Source organism: Vespa mandarinia, chromosome 6 (genome assembly GCF_050613455.1).
Source record: "Vespa mandarinia isolate Hongniang chromosome 6, ASM5061345v1, whole genome shotgun sequence".
NCBI classification, from domain to species: domain Eukaryota; kingdom Metazoa; phylum Arthropoda; class Insecta; order Hymenoptera; family Vespidae; genus Vespa; species Vespa mandarinia.
In genome coordinates, this window is record NC_140815.1 from 5,406,760 (window position 1) to 5,429,756 (window position 22,997).

Sequence of the window (22,997 nt, forward strand, 5' to 3'; positions counted from 1 at the left end):
ATAAGAGACAGTTCAAATATACTACTACCGCGACGAGTAATATTTTCTTGGCATTTATTTACCTAACGCATCTCGATAAACGAGTCGCTTTTTCTTGAACGTCGCGAGCGAACACCAGTTAAAAATAATTTATTGTGGACGTGACTCACCGTTGTCGAGGAAACATTTCTCGAGTCGGTAATGGAAAACGCATATTTAAGATACATTTGCTTGTCTCTCGCGTGCACGAGCAAGGAAAAGATTAAAAAGTTAAAAGAGAAATAAGAAGAGCGACACGGTAGTTAGACGCGGTCTAAACTGGAAAGAAAGTTTCCTGCGAAAACGCTGGTGAGGGATTTCCCGGAGAGACGAAAAACGGAAGAAAGAGACGGAAAGATGGTAAAGAGAAATGTATTAAAAAAAAAAAAAAAAAAAAAAAAGAAAAAAAATGAAATAAAATAAAATAAAAAAAAATAAAAAATGCAACTAAAAGCAAGAGGTGGAAGAAAGCTAAGACTCCCTGAGAAATTCTGATTTAACCAAAGCGAATCTTCTTATTGAATCCCATTTTTAATTCGGAACCAATCGAAATACGTAAGAATATTTTCTCCCGAAGTTTCTTATCTCTAGAAAACAAAATGGAAAAGAATAAAAAGACAAAATGAGAAGGCCGAGTTCACGTTTCGCGTCGCGCAACTTCGCACCGGTGGCTGAGTACACGTGCGCCTATACTACTTGCATAATGTAATACGTATACGTGCATAGAATAAGGTGTAATCGAATCTCTTCTAGAGTTTCTTTATTAGAAGTTCATGTTCCGAAATACTTCTCTTCTGAATCGTTCTCTTCTTTTTCTTAATCATCTCTATCTTTTCGTTCTCATTTTTCATTCCCTTATTCTCTCTCTCTCTCTCTCTCTCACTCACTCACTCTTCTCTCTCCCTCTCTTTTTCTCTGTCTCTCTCATTTTTTTGCCTCTCGTTTTCTTTTGCGAGTTCTTTGCAAAAGTTCGTCAACCGCCAGAGGGAAAACGTAGAAAACGCAGCGTTGCTCGTTAGACGAGAAAAGAGTAGCAAGAATTTTGAGGTATTTCTCGTTCTCATACGAGAAAAGAAAATACGAAGGTGTTAACTTTATCGCCAATAGACTATAGTAAACATTCGACCAAAAGTAAAACATGATTGTATTTTTAAGTAAAATATCGATGGTAGAAAATAAATAGCAAAGAAATAAAAATCAGGACAATCGGCCTATTCTCGCGTCTACGCCCGTTGATTCAAATGCAAGACATTCTCATGTAACAGTTTACAAAGTAACAACTTATAGTAGTATTACTACGGTAAATGTCCTTTCGCGAAATCCCTCGAAGCGATCATATAAAAAATTACCAATCGATTCGTCGGCGCGTCATGAATCATAAAAGATTTCACTGGTCGTGCCCTTCGAAATCCTCTGTCCTTTGGTACGAACGACGGCTGTCGAGCGCCATAAAGAACCAATGGAACGATTCGTGAACGGAAAAGCTGCCATATTTTTCTGCACCAAAGAGCTCATTCGTCTTTGCGGACGTTCGCACCCGAATTGCTACGGACTTCCACCCTCCTTATGGTTCTTCGAATATCTTCGAGCTATCCTCTCCTCTATCCCTTTCTTCTTCGTGCGAAATAGATAAGATGAAGGCGCAATTTTTTCTCGAAATAAGATATCGTAAACGCATTTCGAAGATGGAAAGATTGTTGACACGTCTATTTTCAACGCTTTAACCGTACTATCGACCTTGGAAGATAAATGACATAGACGATATAGTCTTTTCTCAATTTAGCAACGAAAAAAAAAAAGAATCATGTCTCTTTTCAAGATATATAGATATTTATTATTTTACAAACGGTAACTAGGATTGTTAGAAATTTTTAATATTTTATCGAGTGTTTCTTGAAATTCAACTGGTCACATTTATCGCACATCAATCGTGCACGTTCTTCTTGATATTCGGGGCTTATTCGAAAATACGCGAAATAGCACAAGATACCACACGGAGATATAAATAAAAAATGATTGAAATATTGGTTGATATGATATATGTGTGTGTATGTGTATGTGTGTGTGTATATATATATATACATATATATATATATATATATATATATATATATATATATATGTATATAAATGAAGAGACAGCAGGTAGAAAGAGTACTTCACATTATTTCTTTTAAGAGAAAATGGAGTAGGTTTAATCCATCGGAATATCAATAAGTCCATCGGACTATCATCGTCCATGAGGATAGTTTGGAAAAATCTTACGCTGCAAGAATATTCAGTTCATATGGAGGGTTCACCAATACCATTCTGATACACAGAAAGTCGATCAATCTATCTTCGTTTGTGCTTGTGAGATGCGTTCCTATTTAAGTGCTTCTCGACATTCCTACTACGTTTCCGCCCACTTGGATTCGAGTTAACTTCAAAGACGTTCTTGCCTTGTAACAGATACAACGGCAAATTACATAATTAACATGATCAATTTGCAATGAATAGACAATCGACCAAAGAAGAAAATTCCGCTTTTGAGATCCGCAAATGGAATGGGCAATATTGGCTAATAAGCTCGAATGAAACGTATAATATTATCAGATACAATTCAGATGACAGACATGTCGTACAATATTTACTTAATGTCCATTGAATACTTTTGATAGTTTTTCAATACGCAGTATTAATCTCAAAAATATTATAAACACATTTATTTGAGCTTAAACTTTATCGAGACGATACAACTACGACAAAGAGACATTAACTTTGACGTCTTTGACATTCTCGATGTCAGAAATACGAAGTAAACTGCTATTATTCGTCCTGATTTCGTCTGCTTTTCTTCTTTCTCTGATTGTCTTTCTCTTTATCAGAACTCCTTCTCTCAACCCTCTCTCTCTCTCTCTCTCTCTCTCTCTCTCTCTCTTTTTCTCTCGTATCGTTCTTTTCAGTTTTCCAGCTTCCGTCAATCCCCGACAGTTTATTCATTCTTAATCGTAAATGACCGACCGAGAGTCTGCGCTTCGACAACAAAGCCGAAGTACAACAGGGGTAGCTGCAATTACCGTTTATATTCCGATGCGAAATTATGAACGGTACTTCCTCCTTTCCTTTCCTCGATAGTTTCCTAAGATACCATATCTTTATCCATTGTCTTCGCTTTCTTCTTTTCTTCGGTCAACGTATATACCTTCCTAACTTCTCATACTTCCGTTAAAAAATTACTATGAATTATCTTCAACAAACTCCATCTTTACATAATATTCGAGAAAATGATCATCTTTTTCAGTCTTCATTGGCTTCTTGCGAACAACAAAACAAAATCCATTTTTATCGTTTCGATCGGAAACCTTTGTCTTTGATTTCGAAATTCTTTAAATTTCGCGATTATTTTACTTTTTTATTGTCTTCATAAAAAAAAAAAAAAAAAAAAAAATTAGCATAGATATCGTCATATCATCGATTTACAAAAACAATTAAATCTTTTTCCCACGATTTATACCGTTTATCGAAAAAAACGTAACGTAGTTAAACCGATTTTGTGACTTTCTTGATCTTCTTTCTGATTCTTTTCACTCGTCGCTACTTCGAATTCTAATAGTTTTTAAACGGACAAGCCAGTGATAACATTTACGGTGAGAAAGATGCGCTTCGAGATAGTTTTCGTCTCTGGAGACGAACTTCCGATCCCTCGTAAAAATCTAAGATCTTCGACGCTCGCGGTAAGGACTTACTCGACCATCTATCTCTCTTTTATCTCTATTTTCACTTTTTCCCTTTTTCCATTTCCTTTCTTTTTTTTTCTTCTTTTTTTTTTCTTTTTTTCTTCATCCACTCTCATCTCGTACCACGCGAAGCAACGAACGTCAAAAATTTTCATCTTTCTACGATTCCAACGCAAACACGAAAATGCTAATATAAGAGGACGTCGTCGTTTGTATTTACTTCTACTTTTTCACATTTAAAGCAACTAAGTTGACAGTTGTAATAAAATACGCAAGATCAAGGAAATAGTTAAAATTAGTAACGTCGTATTTAAAATTTTTCATTCTTGCTCTTTTATCTGCTGTCTCTTTTAACTTTCGTTATTCTTTGTCTCACTTTATCGATCAGCTCCAATCAATGACGGTTAACGAAGATTTTTTAATGCTCTTGGTTTTTATTTATAATTCTCAGTCATGCTCGTACACCGAACAATCGAGTGTACCTATAAGATGTAATAGCCGAACGACCTATTTGAAAAGTTAACCGTGAAGACTTCCATCAGTCTCGGCTTCTATCGATCATCGAGTAAAAGATTCTTTAACGAAGTGAAGATAAAAACATTATTTACCTGTTCTACAGACAGATAATGCAGTGGATATAACAACATAGGACGCCAAAGCGTATCGAAAAGACAAACAGCTTTGTAGATGCATCGACAACAACTTGATTTTGAGAACGTGTTGTCAGCGAGTTTCTCCGTTCTCCCGTTCCCCCTCCCGAGAGAAATCGAAGATATTTTCTTCGACGATACGAATACGATTTTCGTGTGCGAACGATCGCGCCAGTTGACGGAGTTTTACGAGATTCTTCGCTTTCTGTTATTCGTTTTCTTTTTCCTGACGGAAAACTTTGCGCAAGACCGCTGTATCGACACCTTTGAAAAAGCGTCCTCCAGTCCAATCGGAACTCCATTTTCGTCAAGGTATTTTCACACTGGCAACTCTCTATCGAGAATGCGTATCACTCGTTTCTTTCCTCTATCACCCTCGCAGAATCCGTTCTACGTCGTTTCTGCATACGTTCATCACCCTTTCGACGCAGCGATAAAACAAAATCGAGTTTTCGTTGATGTTCTCGTTCCCTTATCGAAACTCCTATGCGCTTTGATTCGTCAACTATCAACCACGACGAATCATCGTAATTCGATACACTTTTTGCTACGTTATCTCTAGACAGAAAAAGAAGACAGTTTACTAAGTGTTTCTTTGAGAAAAAAAAATAGCTGCCAAGTTATCCACAAGATACAGGACTGATGAAAAATGAAGATTTTTACGGCCTCGTAAACGATCCGACACCCTCGTAATTTAATCCTGTTAACCGTCCTCTATCTCTTCTTTTTCTTTTCTCCCTTCCACAGATATTCTCGTAACAATTTTTTTTTCTCCCGACGTGCTCATTTCTTTCTCTATAACTATACGTTCAATTTTCGTTTGATATCGTCCTTCGTAACAAAATATAATTCTTATATACATATTTATGTTTCGTTATCTTATCAATATACTTTTATCCTGCTTCTCGTATTAATTCGTTTAGGAATAAATTAAAATTATTTGACAACAATAACTTTATTGTTGTTAATTAACTCAATTATAATTAATTATATAAAGATATAAAATGTGCGCTATGGTCAAATTAAAAAGGCAATGCGGAAATGAAATTCAATGGGTTTAAAGCGCCGCATACGTAATGCGAATGCCCTGGTCTGAATCCTGACCTATTCTATGGCTCATTTTTTCTATAGCAAATACGTGTAAAAACTTCGAGTTGGCTTAAATATTTCTTTTTTCTTTTTCTTTGTTTTTTTTTTTCTTTTATTCTTTACATACGTCTATTCGGGAAACTAAATGTTAGAATATATTTGATTTTAAATAAAAACGAAAATGTAATTCTAAAAAGTAATCGATTTCGCATGAAATGACCCTATCACGTTTTTCCTATCGAGAATTGGATGCATATAAATTGAATCGATGATCTGATCATCATGCCGTTGAACTTTTTTTCCTGGTCCTTTTATCTTCAGAATCTTTGATGTGTACTCTCGACCCGTCGTTGAATTTAAATTAAATGAGACGCGTAACGAAACGATCACCTACGATGATAAAAGACGTACTATTCCACCGTGAAGAATCGTGCTTCGCCCGATAAATCTCATCAGAGCACTCTATCGCGCTTCGATTCCCTCAAATCCAACAAGCTTTATAGTCCGGCATATCGGACGAGTAGTGACATTTTTCTACGAGGAGGAAGAATCTCATCGAATCATTCCTTTCGCCATAAAATCGCTTTTGCTTATATTCCCAAAAACGGTCAAACCAATATCGAATATTCTACGTTCTAAAGTAAAGACTTTCCATTATTCGAGTTTCCAGTCGTTGAACGAAAAAGATCGCGAATAAAAGACTTGCTCTTGTTCTTCTTCAAATACGAAAAAGTAAATTTTTGAAGAACGATGAAAAATCGAGATCTTGAATATTACGACTACCAACGGTACCGTCTTCTACTCGTTTTCTTCCTTCTGTTCGAAAGAAAGATCTACCGGTGGTGCCGGAGGTGAACACTAATACTCATAAATGACGTAAAACTCGCTGAAAAGGAAAGAAAGAGGAAGCTATCGCAACGAAAGTGAATAGGGAAACTTCGACTTTTCCAAGTTCTTCGTTTTAAGCGTGACAGTAATTTATGAAAATTTTATATGACACGGAAAGGTTGCCAAGCTTGGTAAAGTGAGAAGACTCGACTGCTATCTGTTTCTCTCGTCTTCTGATAATCTTTTCCCGCAAAAATAGTATTACAAAAAAAAAAAAAAAAAAAAAAAAAAAAGAAGAAAAAAAGAGCGAGAAAAGGAAACTTCGATATTCAAGAAGAAACGGAAAGAAGAAAGGAAAGTCAAATATCATCTGACGCGAATACGTATATCCATACTTATCGGGATGATCGATACGTTTTGACTGTATGTCTATTTACGGAAGAAAGAAGACATTTTCTTCTAAGAGAAATGCGAGATAACTCTTAGCCTCGCGACTTATTCCCGCAGAAATTGCTTGTCAAGCGCAAACCGTCAGCGCCATGAGAAAGAGAATGGACCGACAGAGAATGGTAGAAGAGAAAAGAATAAAAGAAGAGAGATGACGAGAGGCAATGTAGGTAGTGGGGAAGAAAAATCTTCTTAGGTCACGTTTTCTAGACGTCGGCATGTCCGTAAAACTTCCAATTTCCGTGGAGGATGTAACCCTATGAAACGTCACGGTGTTACTATTTCGACGCGAGGAAATGACCTCCATGAAGGCTTTTCTTCCGACTCCTCTTTCTTGTATCATCTCAGCCAATGATACTTACGGAATTTTCATCGCCGGTGCATGTCTAACCTCCCTTAGTATAATCTTTATTGACCTCTGGAATAGGTCGAACAAAATTGCAGGAATCCTCTCTCGCTCTCGAAGGAACAACGAGACAAATCATGGTTTAGGTGTACTCTTTTATTAGTCGTTCCATGGTAATAAAAATCTTAAATTGAAATGATACCTCCTTAATATTTCGATGAAATAAACATATACGAACGATCATAGATAATTGAATAATAAATTGTTTAAAGAGTTCAAATATAAATTGTCTTGAATAGTTGCAGCTAAAAAGTAAAAGATCATAAAAGAATAAAAGAACGACGGTCGGTCCTCGAAATAATTCGATCCTTTTTGTCGGACAAAGATACCTTGTCCAAATTTTCGTCTAGGTGAATTTTCGCCGAGCAGTTACCGTCGGAAAATACGCGAATTCGTTGGTAGAAAGTTCGAGGTAGCGTCGGTATCGCGGAATCGCCGAGCTGGATAAAAAGCTCATTCAAACTCTAAAACTTTTTCTCGCGAAGGACCATGGGGGAAGGAGGTCGTACGAAGAAATAGAGTTCGAGCGAGGGCGAAAAAGGAGCCGGTAATTCAGAACCTTCGCGAAAGTGGAGTAGCGCGTTATCTCTTGGACTTTACGGTGATTCCCCATTAATCCTCATCCCCATTGGTCGCTTTATCCACGATTACGCGACGCTGATTACTAGGTACTACTCTTGAAGAGAAAGAGAACGAAAGAGAAAGAGAGAGAGAGAGAGAGAGAGAGAGAGAGAAAGAGAGAAAGTTTGCCATACGTACGAAACTCACAAAGGTAGCCAAGTAAGCGATCTGGACTTTTTCCGGAAGCTTTTCCCGCGATGGCTCGTTAAGCACGAACCGTTTCGTCGAAACGACCAAACGTTTTGTTCCTCGATAGATGGGCAAGAAAAGCTAATTGTATCGACTTAAATTTTCTGTCCTGCAAATTTTTTCTTTACCTTTATAACGATAACTCATTCGAAGATGATTTTCATTGTCATCTTGGCATCCCCAATAAGAGTAAAATTGTTAACTATTCCATATCACGATCAAATCATTTTCCACAAAGTTTATATCTATCTAGTTATTTGAAGTCACGAAATTCTCGATAGCTAAAACTTCTCAAAAGAGCAATGTGTAAAACCCAAGAGATGAATTTACCTTTACTCTCTCGAGAATTCCATCAACGGTATCCACTTTTTCTTTTCCCTTTCCCCACTCTTCTTTGCGTTTCGACGTTTCTAGTAATGCACAGTTTCACAAGCTATAGGATTTCGTACGAGAAACGTTCAAGGACTTTCGCGTGCTTTAATTGGAAGCAGACTCCTAGTTTTCGTTTGGCGAGGATTCCTACGTCCGAGTGGTCCGATCGAGAAAATCTACGAGAAGAGTATTCGATTTCTTCGCGAAACGAACTGCCCGGGGAATAAGAGAACGTTTCCCAAATAAACTACCGGCTTTCTCCGAAAAGAAAGAACTTTCGATCGAAATTCTGAAAAGTTTTCTCGCTCATCGAAAGCTTTTACAATTCGCATTCGCGATATTTCCCCCTTTTAACGTACTCGTGATAAATGAAAAAAGGACAAATATTGTGTAATAAATAACACAAATTGAATTCGATCAAAGTGAAACGAAGTTAACCTGCTTAAGATTTCCGAAGTATTTCATTTCGACAATTTTGTAATTTTGCGATCAATGGAAGAGTAAGAAGTTGTATAGCCAAAAAGGTTTGGGGAAACTAACTCCACAAAGAAATACGTGTTCGGAGTTGAAACACGAGCGTCATTTTGTAACGTCGCATGAAAATAACATTGGCTTGCCCGCGCCAGAGAATTTCCCTAAATTTTTAACGGCAATCGCTACGTGGGCTTAGTTCGATATCCGAGTCACGCACGAGCACCGGCACCGCGAGCACCACCATACTACCACAAAGAAAGACTATACTATCGTATAAGAGGTTAGCGTTATAATTCAAGCTGTACACCATGTCTGGGACGCCCTCACACCTCTTCTTTTACGTGTGTACCTTCATATGTATATTCGCAATCACATGCAAACGAACGCCTGCTCCTGTACAAGCGGACTAAGAAAAGGAATTCCATTGCTCGCTCCAGAAATTCAATAAATTCGAATCGCTCGAATATTTTCTACCTTCGTACATCACGCACGAATATCGACGCGAAATTTAAAAAGAGAATTTTTTACACACATTTCGCCCAAACGTTATAAATATATTCTATTTCTATTTGCAAACTTTATATAAACAAAGACGAATATCAATGTGTATATTTCTATCATATCAGTCTTATGACACTTATGTACTTTTGTTTACCTTTCTATTCAAATCAAAATTATTGATTATCTATAATGTTACACACACACACACACACACACACACACACACATATATATAATGATATTATATTAAATTTGATTGAAACTTGTTATGTAGGCGCATAGGCTTTATTTATTGATCTACTCAATACAATTTGTCTATGAATATTTCCATCTTCTCAATGAATAAAAATTTCTTTTTCTTGGAAAAATCCAACTGTAAAGAGATCTCTTTATTTCGATACAATTTCCTCGAATATCTATGTTCCAAGAGATTCGTAAACCACGTACTGTTCATGGATTTTCGAAAAGTTTCTCTTCGAGCTATTCTGTCAACTTAACTGATTTAAGTTTATAGCTTAAGTCCGATCCATTTCCAAGATTGATCGTTGATCAATCAGTATAATCGTGTAATATCGATATACATTGTTCATCTTTTGTCCAATTAGTTTCTTATTTATGATTTTCCCTGATATAGAAAATGTCTTCTTCAAAATCAAATCATAAATATCGTAAAAAAAATCGTAAAATATATTGATGATAAAGTAACAACGAAAACGAGATTATATTTTGAAAGTTATATCATAAAATTTCTGAGATTTCTTTCTTCTTATAGAAAATTGTTGTATTCAGATATCAACCAAATCAATATGTTTGATAAATGTCACAGTCTAACTATAACATTTATAAAACATCTAGGTAAGAATCCTTTATTATGATAATCTGAAATGTTACTTAATTCGTATGAAATTTCAGAAAATCCGACCATTCTTTTCCTCTAATTTTGTTTTCCAACCATTTAAATTATTTCTCTAATTGGTTTTTTTTTTTCTCTTTTTCGTTCCTACAATGCTTGATTTTCTTTCTCATTCTTTTTAATAATCGTATTCAGTAAACATAACTTACTTGATACGAAACATAAGAATAAAGGATAAAATATACAAGAGCGTTGTAATAACAATGAAAGAAAAATTTTAATTTTTTCTTAAAACAGAAGCTTATTTTATAATTTTTCTTTCTGCTGCAACATATAGAACGCTAATTTTTCTTTATCTACTCAACAATTCAAATTACATTTCCTAGTCTGGAAAATGTTATTTAATATTAAATAATATATAAATAATTTCCTAACCCACTATCTCTTTCTCTCTCTCTCTCTCTCTCTCTCTCTCTCTCTCTCTCTCTTTCTCTCTTTCTCTCTACCTATCTACCTACTTACCTAATTCACAACGCACGAATAATTGATTATTATAAAAGAAAGAAAAACATGAAGCAAATCTAAAATGAAGATTTTAATTAGGTTCACTTTGAGATAGTTCGAATATCATTTCGTGATAAACGTAGAAAGTGATTACAAGTTGAGCATATGTCAAATTGAGAGATCATAATGTAGGTCAGCATCTCACCGGTCGATTTAGGAGCAGGAAACAGGAAACATGTAACAAAGAGAAGCGAGCATTTCTCATGTCGCATATGACTTTATCATTAATGCGTTTGAGATAAGCAATTCGAATATAGATTCACGATAGTATCCAGTAAACTAAAGGCGACCTGGAATCAGATTGGTGGAATATCCGTTGACTCGGCGACTCAACGTGTTTATCTGCTCGACGATCCAGTAAATCCATATCTTAAGATCGACCTCCTACTATCCTAAGGATGTATAGTCCAAGAGTCACTATACCAGATGATGAAATGACAAATGTTCTTAGTTTAGGAACTGTCCTCAAGTAATCGTATTATCTCATTGTACAAAAAGATCTGTGAATGCAGTTTCCTTTGAAGTAGATTACATCTAGATCGACCTAGTTCAAATAGTATCTTATGCTACTCGTTCTTCAATTAAATACATATTGATCATTGATCAATTATTAAAATTGATAATATTATCTATCAATGAAATATGTATATTATTTACGGTTGATGAAAACAAAAAATGGAAATAATTAACAGTCGTCTATTCTAAGATTATATTATATTTATCGAACAAATTGTACAATATTATGATTATATTGTATTTATTATAGAAATCTGTTAATTAGATATGTCATGTTTATAACGCGATAACAAAATTATATCTACCTATTTGTAATGCTAGAATAGAAGCACGCTCGCAATATCTGAAATATTATCGATGTTGCATCTCGTCAGTAACAGTAATCAGAACAGTAATTTCTTAAGAATAATAATACCGTTAATAATACACTAACACAGAATACAGCTATATCATTTTTAGCAATTATACCATCACCGTCTCTACATCCTGTAATACGAACGGGGTATTTTCAGCTTCGTTATATCGACCTCCTACCCAATATCCCTTCATCATTCAGAAAGATAATAATTCCATGAATTAGTCGTTCATATTTCACGCATTTAACAGAGAACGTAGTCCGGGTCTTACTCGTGTCAGCGTTCAGTCACTTAATGAGTTGATACATTGATTATTAAATTAATTTCGTGTCGACAGATTAATAAATATTTCTCACCATTTTATGATATTCATCGCAATTGAATTGTTGCAACATTTTCCTTGTACAATATAGATACGTTCCTATTTTCTTCTTGATGATACTATGAATGATATGTGATGACACTATGAAGAATATCAATATTTCTATCGATATCATTTTATTGACTATCAAATTATTATTGTTTCAAAGAATGAAAGAGTTCCATAATAGAATAAAATCGAAATGGAATTCTCCTACACGTACGTATACATATATATATATATATATATATATATATATATATATGCATACAAGTAAGTGATTCTTATTACAATAGACTCGTGAAAAGTTTTCAGAAACGCAAGAGAATATCAGTTCAGAACCAAAGAACGAGAGTAAGAAAAGAAAAAGAAAGATATGGAAGAAGAAGAGAAGTCGCATTTACGGATGAGTTATAGTAATCGTCGGAGACGGTCACGTCGCGTACGGTTCTCGTGTCCGGGATAGTCAATGGCTTTGAATCTATGGCGACTATTCCCATATAGAGGAAAGGGAAGAAGTAGAACGACGGCTAGTGTACGCTCGTCGAGCACGTCGTGGAACCGATAGCGCGGAAGAATATCCCGCAAATGTTGCATCCTGCTCGTGGTGAGGAAAGGATAGGTGAACTCCTAGCTTATGCGAAAGAAGCGTCTCTTCGTCTTTCTTCGGTCGTTCCTTTTCCTGCCTTCACTGTTCGCATATACGCGCCTCTACATGACTTTCGTTCTCTTTTCCTTACTCTTTTTCATTCTTTGTACGAGTAAAAATATACCTATATATATACACATATATATATATGTGTGTATATATATATGTGTATATATATATATATGTGTATATATATATATGTGTGTGTGTGTGTATAAACACATGTACACGTAGATATACGTTGAGAATAGATGTAGGTATATATACGACGAAAGACTAAATAAGGAGTAGGACGAGAGACGCGTTAGCACTTCGGAAGACTCTGGGAAGCTGTTGGACGTGACGAGACTGAAACTAGACCATGAGAATCCACTAGAGCTCCTTCTCTGCCACTCTTATCGTGGATGTCCACTCGATCCACCCTGTAGGTACTGATCCTATCTATACTCATGCGCGCGTCTACGTGTACAGCTACATGTAAGTATGCCAGCAAATACTCCAAGGAAAAAGACGTCGATTATTACCGACCTCAGTTACGAAGAACTACTTCGTAAAACCGTTCTCCTATCTCTCTTACTATTTCTTACATTTCTTCCATTTACCGTTTCTTCGCGATTTCCAACGAGACGATTCACGATGAGTGGATCGTGAGTTTCTACGGATGTATCACGAGAAAATATGTCATATCGTCAGCGTAAGTTAAAGTTTAATATCGTCAGGATGAAATCTAACATTGTAGATACTTATAAGATGCTAACACAGATGTGAATAAAGAAGGATACCTTAAAGCAAAGCAGTTAAGCACGTTTTGCTGTGGTCATAAGAAATCTAGGCTGTGCTTCCTTATTTACGGTAGTCGCGAAAATATATTACTTTTCTGCCGTGTTCGTTTGCATGCGGCGCGCCATCTTAAAATAACCGTACAAGAAACGTGCTCTGCATAAATTTCTAATTTCCTCGATAAATATTAGTTTCTGTCGGGTGCTCGTAACATAAAAAGAAAAAAAAAAAAAAAAAAAAAAAAGAAAGAAAAAGAACGAAACTCGGAAATAATAAATTCGCTGATTTTCGAAGTAGAACGAAATCGAACCGCATTATCGACGGATGATCGATTCAATGACAAATGTCTCGTACGAGTCGTACTGTGTAATTTATCAGTTCAACAAACTTAAGAAAAAAAAACGTGCAACTATGCCACGCAAGATAGAAGTAATAAATTTAATGGATCTATCGTAAAGAAACCAGTATCGTAACCCTTGAAAGTAAAATAGTAGCGTATCATCAATGGTAAAATATTAGTATCAACTAGTAAGTTGCCTTTGAAATTTTATTAATGATGAATTAGATCATTTTGTTCAATCTTTTTTCCATACAGTTTTTGCGCTTGTGTTAAAATTTTTTCGTCAAAGAGATATCTACATTTTGTTTTTCATCAAAAATTAACAAGCTGTTGATCATTTAATAAAGACAAATTATAGACGACAATAGAAAATATTTTGATAATAATATAAATTTTCTTTTCAAAATTATATAAATTTTTACTTTATTTAAAAATATGACAGAAATTACTGAATCTAATAATTTCCACGGTTAAGTGAGTCAACCTTTTCACAAACAATTTTTCCGACATCGTTCGTGTATTTACTTTGAAGTTAATATTTTACGTATCCCAAAATTAATTTCGCTTTAAAATGAACGAAAATTGTTTTCTCGGCCATTTAATTTCTTCTGTTTGTTTAAATTTTGCCGATTAAAATATACCTTTAAAAAACACTGAAGAAAAATTATGTAAAAGCCCTTTTCCGAGAACATTACTCTTATAATCTATTAAAATTTTACCTATCTGTAAATAAACGTCCATCATTTAACGTTCCTATTCTTTCAGAGAATGGATCCATCAAAAAATGGGTCGTGCTCGTGCGATATTTAATGGTTATCATGTTACAATTAAAATAGCCGTGAGATAACGAACAAAATCCTTGTACCGGAATAAATTCGGAATTGCAAGAATTTTTCAAAACATCGCGATACCCTGTGTCTTTCGTAAATTTTATGAAACTCCTGTAATATCTTGTACGGGAAGCAGTTTTAGTAGAGAAGGATGTCTAACGGAACAACGGAAAATATTTTATAAGAAAACGCGTTGGATACACCTATGCTCGACCATAATATCGTGTTTCTTCTTCTCGGTACGATGGAGCGGAAAGTTTTCGTTAATAAATTTTCGAGGGTAAGATCTAGCGGTTGAATGCGTAAAGACTCGCGCGCGAAGCGTCGCTCGACAGTTTCCATTTACAACTGCTACACTAACTCTGAGTATCAAGCTAGACAGCAACATTTTGAATTTCACGACTTTCTGTTCAAGTCGACGCTAAAAATTCTTTAAAAAGTTTTCTAAGGTACTTTGTGATAACCGTTGCTATGACCAAGTCACGAATACGTATCGTTCTCGCGCCCTTTTCACCCTTCATGAGTTCATTCTTGTTCTTTTATTTTTGCGACCCTTTTTGTTCTATTACTATTATTATTATTATTATTACTATTACTATTACTATTATTACTACTACTGCTACTATTACTACTACTACTATTACTACTACTACTATTATTATTACTATTATTATTATTATTATTATTATTATTATTATTATTATTATTATTATTATTATTATTATTATTATTATTTGTCTTGTTTCTCTTCCTTTTTCCAGCACGGGATTTCGAAAAATACCACGCTTGATTTGAGAATTCACAAAGGCAAATCACCGTCATTTTCTACTTGTATCAACAACGAAAGCATCGATTGCACTTGAAGGAGGGATGACTCTTGTGAATCCTGCAAATCATATTCGTCCGCAGAACATTTGGAAGATGTAGCTTGTAGCAGAGCTTTTTCCGATTCTAACCGCTTTACTGGCTTTTCGAATACCATCGAGAATACCTTAAGCGATGAAAGTCTATTTTCATTCGGATTTACGAATAAATCTCTCATGTAATCTGGTCAGCATTATGAGCGAAAAATATTTTTATAATCTATTTCTACTTTTAATGATGCCAATTATAATGGAAATAATTATAACGGAGACTGTACATTTTATTTATTAAAATCTCGGAAAATAATTATTTTAAAAGATCTACGTAGAATGGTATAAATCGATTTAAATCGAAATTGTCGTAAGTAGAACGACTTTTTAAAGAAATTCGGCGAAAAGTATTCCATCAGTAAAAATCGATAAAATAAGTGTCACGTTTTATACTCTTTTGAAGAGTAAGTAGTCGTGTTAGGCGAATGCAGCTCTTATCGTATCAAATGGGTCAGTTAAAATAAACGCTGTACTTACGAGTGATGGTCGTGCTTGCGAGCAATGCGAAAAGTCGGTCGAATGGAAATCACGCATCGTACGACCAACGAAAGTGTCTTTCTTTTTCGAAACAATACTAGTCCTAGGCGAAGAGATCTTTTGATTTTCGTCGAGAGAACAATACCAACTCGAAGCAAAATCACAGTTTGAGAAAGGACAACGTCGTTTCCTAGATGATTCCTACGGATAAGCGAGCCATGAAAGGTTCCGAGCGGTGGCATTAGCAACGCTAAAACGACGCAAGCCTCGCGCGTCTCTAATCTCAAGGAAGATTAGAAGTGCAGGCGCGGCAACTTGCATGTATGTACATATGTACATACCTATGTACATACGTACAAATTCCAAGGGAATCGTACGCTTTAAACCTATGCCGTTTACTCGATCTTCTCTCTTCTCTGTTTTGTTATTCATGTTGTTTTCGAAACAAAATAATTTAAAACAATGGAAAGTATTTACGATATTGAAAAATATACGTTATGGTAAAATCGACTAACGAGAAGACAAGTTTCGAAGAGTGCGAAAGCGTTCACTACCTCACCACAAATTTAAATGTAGTCGAAAGTCTGGCCCAATAGTGAGTGCTTTTCTTGAATCGTAGAGAAGTATATTTTCTTCAAGGAGCATTACCAAAGTTGAGCTCGCTTATCGAGCTTTACCTCGCAACCACACTTGCCAGCTTTCTACGATTTTTGCATCGATTTCGAAACTCTTTACGTCTCTCCCTCCGCAGGCAGTCTTTTTCCCTCTCAACAGACTTCGCTCGTCTAGCTCTGTTGTAGCGCGCCTCCGGCCAGCGATGCGGCGACAATAACCCGAGGCAATTTCCACGAGGCATCCGGCCGAGAACATATCGGGATGAGCTCGGCCTGTTTGCACTTGCCTCCTCTGTATCGTGGATTGAGCCGGTGATGAAAGAGGAAACGCAGGAGGTAGAGACCGCTTCGACTCAAATAGAAGCCGCTTTCCTCTTCGTCCTCCCCATTTGCTTCCACTCTCCTCCCTCATCTCTCTTTCCTCATCCACCAGTATATTCTTTCAGCCACGTACCACGAACCGCCTAGGGCTCTGTTTTCAAAACCACGAGAAGATGATAATGTACAATGTATACTCACGATGGATACCAGTATGTCTACCGAGGAGATAAGCCACGACTTTGAAACGTCCCTTAATTATTGATTCCAATAAAGGAGTTTTTATGTGAAGTAGATAGACATTCTCTTTTCTGAATGTGCAATAAGCTCATACTTCTTGTGCAATAAGCTCATAAGCTTCGCGTATGAATTTATATCATGACAGATTTTCTCCTTGTAAGATTGATAAGAAGAATGTATATAGATCAAGGTATACAAGTATATAACTTACCTATCTATTTACAAGGAGAATTCGAATCCAGGAATTTAAATTGAAATCGAATCTTGGATTAAATTTAAAAACAGGTTAGATCTTCATCGATTATGCATACGAGGAAACTCGAAGCATCAATTTTGTATATTTCTTACCTATAGATAAACCAACATACTTATAAAAAGGATTTATGGGATAGATACTTTAAAAAATGAAAGATTGATATCGTGCATTACTTTCGACCGACGTATTTTCTTGTCTGCTTACAGTTCCGCCGTCGAAACCGATAATCTACGACACGAAGAGACGAGACATGAGCAAACTCCTCGAAGCCTACCCTGAAGGGGCCGACCTCACCCTCGTCTGCGAGGTTCACGGAGGTGAGTATAAACCATCCAAACTTTTGAAGACTGTTTTCAACATTATATTGGATCGATCGAGATAAAACAATCGAATGGATCGATATTCGAGAAACTTTGCAATGTCTGACACTGTAGCTGTCCTCTCAAAGGAAAGTCTCTTCGTTTCAAACAGAAACTATACAAAAAATGTTTGATATACTGAAGTTCCAATGCCAGATTTGTATAAAATACGAATAAGCAGTCATGTCGATCCATCATCGGACACTTCGTTTTGAGAAAATAAGATCTAGATTACGATAAGTGCTTGTGCCGTGCGTTTAAGAACGAAAAAGCGAACATCCGTCATACTCGATCAAATCGCACGCCGCTCCTAAGTGCTCGTGGTAATGAGGTCTGACGAAAAATCGTTGGTTATAACCCAGCGAAATGAAAATGGAACGGAAACCGTCTTGAAAATAATTTTCTACCTGCCTCTCTGTCTCTCTTTTTCCCTCCCTCCTTTTTATCTCTCTTTTTCTTCTATTTCTCTCTCTCTCTCTCTCTCTCTCTCTCTCTTACTTTCTCAATGATATCAACATGAAAGATAGAGAAACGAAAGAAAAGAGGATAATCTTTGGTTATCGTCGCATTCTTCCCAATATTCGATAAGAGGAGTCAAAAAGGAATAGTAGATCGATTATTGGAAGGGCAGTGTCTTCGATCGAATGCAATTTCAACGTTGGTCCGTAAGCCTTCCAAAGTGCTAGAAAGCGATTCTTTGCGAATGCGGGTAGTACGAAGACGCAAACAACAGAAAGACGATATCCAGCGTGATAATAGAGCCTGATATGGAACCAAGAAGAGCATCGCTAAGGCGCAATTTCGCGTACGGTCGCGTCACCCGTGTTGCGAGGAAAAGGTATGTAGACGAAGGAAAAATAAAAATTGGCTAAAGTCCAAAAAAGTCAGCAGAGAGCTCGACAGTACGCAGCACGACGCCTCGTGCGCGCCTACGAAAAAGTAAGCCGGATTTGTAACCTCCAACTCTTTCTCTCTCTTTCTCTCTCTCTCTCTCTCTCTCTCTCTCTCTCTCTCTCTTTCAGAAAGGACCGAGGAGGACTCGAGCGATGGCTACTTCAAATGGAATTGGCCTTGTGCCAGAGGATACCCGCGGTTTTCAGGGAAATGGGATTTTTCGTTTCATACGCAAGATTCGCGGAAAGACGCCTTCTCCTCTTTTCCCACCCATTTTCAGACGATTTACGTGAAATCGTTTGCTCGATGGACGAACGAACACATTAAAGAACCCTCATTGCCCTACTCTTCTCTTTAAAAATTGTTTCCCTGATTCGTTCTCTAAACGATCCTTTTCACGCTATCCACTTAACGCATCTTTATTAGACGTCGAATTATACTTATTTATCACAGAAAAATTTTTATTTTTCAAGATAGGTATTTTTTGTCGAGAAAAGTCTCAACTTCGATAACGTTCACATCGATCGATTGGAATTGCATCGATAGCCCTTATGCAAATACTTTCTTCCAAACGCTTTTCCTAACTTTCAAACGAACGATTTGTCACCGTAGATCGAAACAAAGTTTACTCATACTAGAAGTGTTTTTCGCTTCCGTGCACTATCGCTAGTACCGAATACCTGACCTATTATCTCGTAACAAGAAGTTTGCCGAAACGTAAACGCGTGCGAGCGGAAAAAGATGATTGGAAGAAGTAAGTGTTATCTACTGGAAATTCTAGCGCGTGTCCTTTGACTAATTCAATTATCAAATGTTCGTTATCAAGTTGGATTAAACGTTGGCCGCGAATATAATCGTTACGTCGTGTCTGAAATCGTCGGGGGAATTAGAACTCGAGGGAATTTCGAATATCGGAATTCCTCTCTTAGAGAATCAAACCAAATCAACGGCAAATGCAAACATAACCATTTCTCCCTAAAGACATCCTTGGAAGGCCTACTTGTCTTAACGGCGTTCCGGTCTGTCTTTTGTAAATATGTTTCTAGAGAATATTTATCTTCGCCTGTAATTTTGTTAAATTTATCTACGTATTCTTTACGATATATCTCTGCTTAGAAGTCCCGTGAGAAAATGTATCGACAATCTTTTCAATTCTGCGAAAAATCATAGGATAAATTATACATAATGCAAAATCAATGCTTCTCTCTCTTTCTCTCTCCTCTCTCTCTCTCTCTTTCTCTTTCTCTTTCTCTCTCTCTCTCTCTCTCTCTCTCTCTTTGTCTCTCTCTCTCTCTTTATACTTCACTGAACGTAAGAAGATAATTCAAAGGAACAATACGACAAAACAGTATCTACTTGAGAAGGAATACTATGTAGTCGACAGCTAAATACTTCATGAAATAAACGACTGTTCCGTTTGCACATTCTCAATTTTCAATGAGAAAAATAAATTCCATTGATATATTAACATATACAGATTGTAAAAAAAGAAAACTAATAAAAAATGTTGATTCGTAGTCGCGAGTAAATTGCAAAAAAAAAAAATGTAATCAATTTGGAAGAAAAGAAATATGAAGAAATATGAAGAAATATGAAATGAATATTTTGAAAGATACGCCGGAGCATTTTCAATGAAACTTGAACAAAAGCACACAATGACGAACGTCTCTCACGACTTTATTCAACGACCTACGTACATCAATGCAGTCTATTATGGTCTATATTGCAAGTAGCGTGTGAACGTACGCACACCAGCAAGCATAGATAGAACTCGAGAGTAGCCTTGCAGGTTAATCTTCGCATTGTTTATTATCACTGCCAGTCGCAGGTTCACACGGGACGTATGATTTATCCTGCGACGCTATCGAGCTACGAACGAAGAAATTTCGAACTCACCGATAAAAGATACGATTGGGAAACATTTAAAACTATATGTGTGTGTAAATGTATCTGCTGGAAATGATATATATATATATATATATATATATATAATAAATTCATATAATCCACGAAAGATTATTATTTACATATCGTAAGAGAAAAATATAAATAACTTATGGGAAATAATTTGCCTTTTATGTAGTTCGAATAATCAATATTTTACTGCTATTAAAAATAAGCTTTTATTACAAGCTTAAAAGAGAAAATAAATTCTTTTATTTGATAGATATTAGTTTGCACGTAAAAAAAAAATATTTTTGAAAACAGTTTGTGTACGTATATTCATCTCATAAAGTTAGAACGTTTGCCGGAAAGCAGGTCATCTCTTCTAGTAAAGCCGAAAGATACGAATTACCCTTCGCGATTTAAAGGGAAAAGAAAGATCAGTGAGTGTGGAAAGTAAGAGAAAGAGAGAAAAAAAGAGAAAGAGAAAGGGAGAGAAAGAAAGATTCATAAGTACAGCTAAAAGTAACTTATCCAAGTTATATATGCAACTTGGTTTATTGCATTGCCTTTTACATGCACAAGTGCAAAGTAGATTTTTTTCTTGCTAATCACAACTCTTGATATATATATATATATATATATACATACGCTCCGGATCATGAAAAAAAAGAATAAAAGAGTTAGAGAATGAAAGAGAGAATGAAAGGCAATAACAAAGCCCATGGCAGCTTTAATTTCTTTTATCGTGTCATAAAACTATAAAAGATACTGTATTTTGGTCAGACTAATATGATACTATCGGCTCCGAGATCTTTATCGATGTCGTTGTATGTGTCAGTATTATCTCATCGTAAATTCGTTTAAATTCATCCGGTCGTTCAATTGGTTCAATTTCAAAGTCGATAAAATTCTCGCTTAAGAAAAATGTGTCGTCTGTATTTTTAACTTTACTGCTCGTTTATTGGAGTGTTCGTAAAAGGCATAATACTTACACCCACATATCGGCTTTTTGAACTTTGGAGAAAATCGAGAAAAGAAGGAAAAATAAAAGAGAAAACATTTCATTTTCTTTTTCATACCGTTTCTCTCTTAAAATTGACGTCGGTCTAGGTCACGATATGTTCACCTTATAACCTTACGGGCTTATCCGATCGCAAGATACAGCAGATATATCGTAGCTATAATAGAAACAGAAGTATTCGCAACGGGTTGGATACGTTTAAAAATGGTGCAACGTTATCCTGTGTTCACCTTCGAAAAAGCTTTCTCCGGCAGGCCTCACCGTGTGCATTATACCTTGCATTGTTGTTTCACAATGCACCATGTTTCCACGCTCCTCCTAGCTTTCTTCCTCGCTTTCCTCTTCGCTTTCCTCTTCACTTTCCTCTTGGTTCCCTCGAGCCTCGTCCGGTATTGTTAGAATGTCGCCGCGAACGCAATTTTACAACGGCGCGCCGCGACGACCGCGATAAAATGTTTGTTTTAACGCGACACGCGAGCAATGAAAATCTTGGAACGTTCGTTCTCAACCCCAAAATTCTTCTATCTCGATTGTCTCCTGAAATTTACTCCATTTATTCGATGTACACAACACAAAATTAAAAGTGAAAAAATATAAAAATATGTTTTAATAAATTAAAGAGTAATTATCCAATCCTTAAGATCTATAGTTTCATCAATAATTTCATATTAATAAGATCAATAATTTCAAGCGTATTACTCAATTAAATTGTATCGTATCGATCAATGAAATGGTTCTCCTAGTTATGATTTTTTTCATTTTAATGCATTACTTCCGAACGAATGCAATACCCTAATGTGTAACATTGATAAATAAATCGAAATATTATCTTCCAACACTGTATCGATTAAATACTATCTTTTCAAATTATTATTTGACTAAAGTTTCTGTGTTGACAGAAGAGTATAACATGTCCTCTCATGTCCCTTGTTATTGTCGACGCATTGATGGTTTATTTTACAATGAAATGATACGGGTTGTCATCTGGTAATATTGGTTAAATGAAATTTCTCGAATAGTAAAATTGAATGTACATGTGCGTTAAGCATGTCCACTTTAATTTCCTTCAGGCTTTCATCGGAACACAAAGGACGTATGTACATTGTCCATATGCTATAATATAATAGTACACACACATACATACATACACACACATATATATATATATGTACGTATTGTACCTATGTATTTATGTATATAGTATAATACTATATATGTACTGTAATAGAATCAAGCATAAGACGCATATATACAAATTCAAGAGTATATATAATAAAAACAGATACAGTAGTAATGTTCTGTCAGGTAGAAAAAAAAAAAGTAAAATAAAGGAAATATAATTGGATAATAAATTTAATAATATGATATAAAATTAAAATAAGTTTAAAAATACAACATTTTAAAAAACAAATTATAACTAAGTATCTAATTCAAATAAAAGATAGGTGATCGTC

At 35.7% G+C, this 22,997-nt stretch overlaps 1 protein-coding gene across 3 annotated transcripts in view; it reads left to right on the plus strand.

Moving 5' to 3' along the window:
- Positions 1-22,997, plus strand: part of LOC118440972 (MAM domain-containing glycosylphosphatidylinositol anchor protein 1) — a 125,577-nt gene that overhangs the window by 45,509 nt on the left and 57,071 nt on the right. For all 3 annotated transcript variants that reach the window (XM_035864755.2, XM_085657674.1, XM_035864754.2), the window contains exon 5: positions 17,589-17,699. In XM_035864755.2, coding sequence (XP_035720648.1) covers positions 17,589-17,699 — 111 coding nt within the window. The remainder of the gene's footprint in view (positions 1-17,588; positions 17,700-22,997) is intronic.